The sequence below is a fragment of the Phalaenopsis equestris genome, unplaced genomic scaffold (genome assembly GCF_001263595.1).
Source record: "Phalaenopsis equestris unplaced genomic scaffold, ASM126359v1 Scaffold000002, whole genome shotgun sequence".
Taxonomy (NCBI): domain Eukaryota; kingdom Viridiplantae; phylum Streptophyta; class Magnoliopsida; order Asparagales; family Orchidaceae; genus Phalaenopsis; species Phalaenopsis equestris.
Genome location: NW_018164444.1, coordinates 32,728,465 through 32,730,372, shown reverse-complemented (window position 1 = coordinate 32,730,372; position 1,908 = coordinate 32,728,465). Strand labels below are relative to the sequence as shown.

Here is a 1,908-nt window from a genome sequence, read left to right as displayed (position 1 = left end):
CCAGTATTGAAATGCACAACATTCATAAATTTCAGCATTAAATGTTTGTGAAATTTACAGACATAACAAATTTTTTATGTATTCTCATATATAACACTAAATATTTGATATTTATAATTATATCACCTATAATAAACTTAGGCATGAAAAAAAAAATAAGTTTAAAAGGTCAGTGATGCTGATAGCTTTGCTCTGATGTTAAAAATTTGAGTGTTATGTAAATATGAAGTTTGTTTTGGTACATATGTAAATGACCCTAAATGTTTTATAAACTGTAAGGTGTGTTTATGACTCGCCTGGTATTCTTTCCAACATATAATTCCAACCAGAGAAAAAATCTCAGTAAATTTTAGAGGCCACAATGAAAATGTCCCACATTTTTTATTTAAATGAAATTCTAATATTATTACCATTGGACAAAGACAAACTATGCTACAAGCTAATCTCAACTACATGTCTGAACACTGACACTGATCTCTAAGATCGGTAGAAAAAGCCGTCGGAGCAAACCCTGTACATGGTTCCTTATTTTCTTCATTTGCTGTCACAGCCCTCTATGGATGTGTGGATATCATGCCTTTCATTCTTTCATATGTTCAGGCTGCTATATCCTGCCACTGTTACATAGTTCTGTTACTAAACTGGAGATGGGTTTTGGGAGGTTGGACCGCTGCCGGGCTGAGCATTTCCGTGAGAGGAAGCTTCGTCGTCTTGGCCGTCTTTGCCCTTTGAGTTGAGAAACCGGCCACCGTTTCCCCTGGCTCTTCTCATTGCGTGTAAATGTCGAAGATTCATGAATGTATGATGAATGTATGGCTGCGTAAATTTGCAAAGCAGAAAGAAAGAATAATGTCATCAATAAATTACAAATCGCAAATATGTACCAAGAAGGAAATCAGTTATCCATTGAATATCAAGATCGTTAAGGAAAATTGAGGAGATAGCAATATGTTAAGGTGCAATGCACATGATAGAATGCAATTTGAATGGTTCCTATCAAATAATAGAGGAATCTATTTCCAAAATTATCCCTCGATTATTTGGTTGTGGTCAATTTAATTCTAGAGTTTTACATTACTCTCTAATTTAGTCCCTGACTATTGAAATTTTATCCAAAATAGTCCCTCGTATAGAAATAATCATGACACAAAAATGATCCTTTAGGAACCAATTGAGATTATGTTTCAATAATCGGTGGAGTAAATTAGAGCACCGCAAAACTCAGATAAATTTGGCCACTAAGAATCATCGAGGGCCATTTTCGGATTTACCCCAAATAATATATAAGTTTTTTATATCTCATTGAGTTTAACAAAGAATATATACAGCAAGGATGTATGTGGATCCCATAATTAAAGAGATAGTGAGTGATTAGTGTAACATCTCATTGAGTTTAACAAAGAATATATACAGCAAGGATGAATGTGGATCCCATAATTAAAGAGATAGTGAGTGATTAGTGTACACGACGGGGTTTTAAATTATATAACAGAGAATCTTTGGTATAGTTTCACATCATAAGGGCAAAACTTGAAACTAAAGAGACAGTATTCGTTAGATAAAAATACCATAAGTTCTGATAAAATGCCTTCAAAACCTTGCACTAGGCGATATATCATGGAAATGATTTACTGACTTTTAATACAGAGGATATGTCAGTCCTTGTCTAGTGTTTTACTAGTTTGAACTTCCTCCAAAAAAAAGAAAAAAAACGTACAGGTAGAATTATGTACTCTCTATCTCTCTCACTCTTGCTTCCCCCCCCCACCCCCTCTCTCTCGGATGTCAGTCCTTATCTAGTGTTTGTATTACTAGTTTTAACTACCTCCAAAAAAAAAAATGAGGTAAACCAATATACTCTCTCCCTCTCTCTCTCTCTCTCTCTCTCTCTCTCTCCCTCTCTCCCTC

At 34.8% G+C, this 1,908-nt stretch overlaps 1 protein-coding gene across 3 annotated transcripts in view; it reads right to left on the bottom strand.

Moving 5' to 3' along the window:
• Positions 1 to 309: 309 nt before the first annotated feature.
• LOC110024751 (nuclear transcription factor Y subunit A-7) overlaps positions 310 to 1,908 on the bottom strand; it is a 42,019-nt gene continuing 40,420 nt past the window's right edge. For all 3 annotated transcript variants that reach the window (XM_020724900.1, XM_020724907.1, XM_020724916.1), the window contains exon 6: positions 310 to 816. In XM_020724900.1, coding sequence (XP_020580559.1) covers positions 637 to 816 — 180 coding nt within the window. In that variant the 3' untranslated portion in view covers positions 310 to 636. The remainder of the gene's footprint in view (positions 817 to 1,908) is intronic.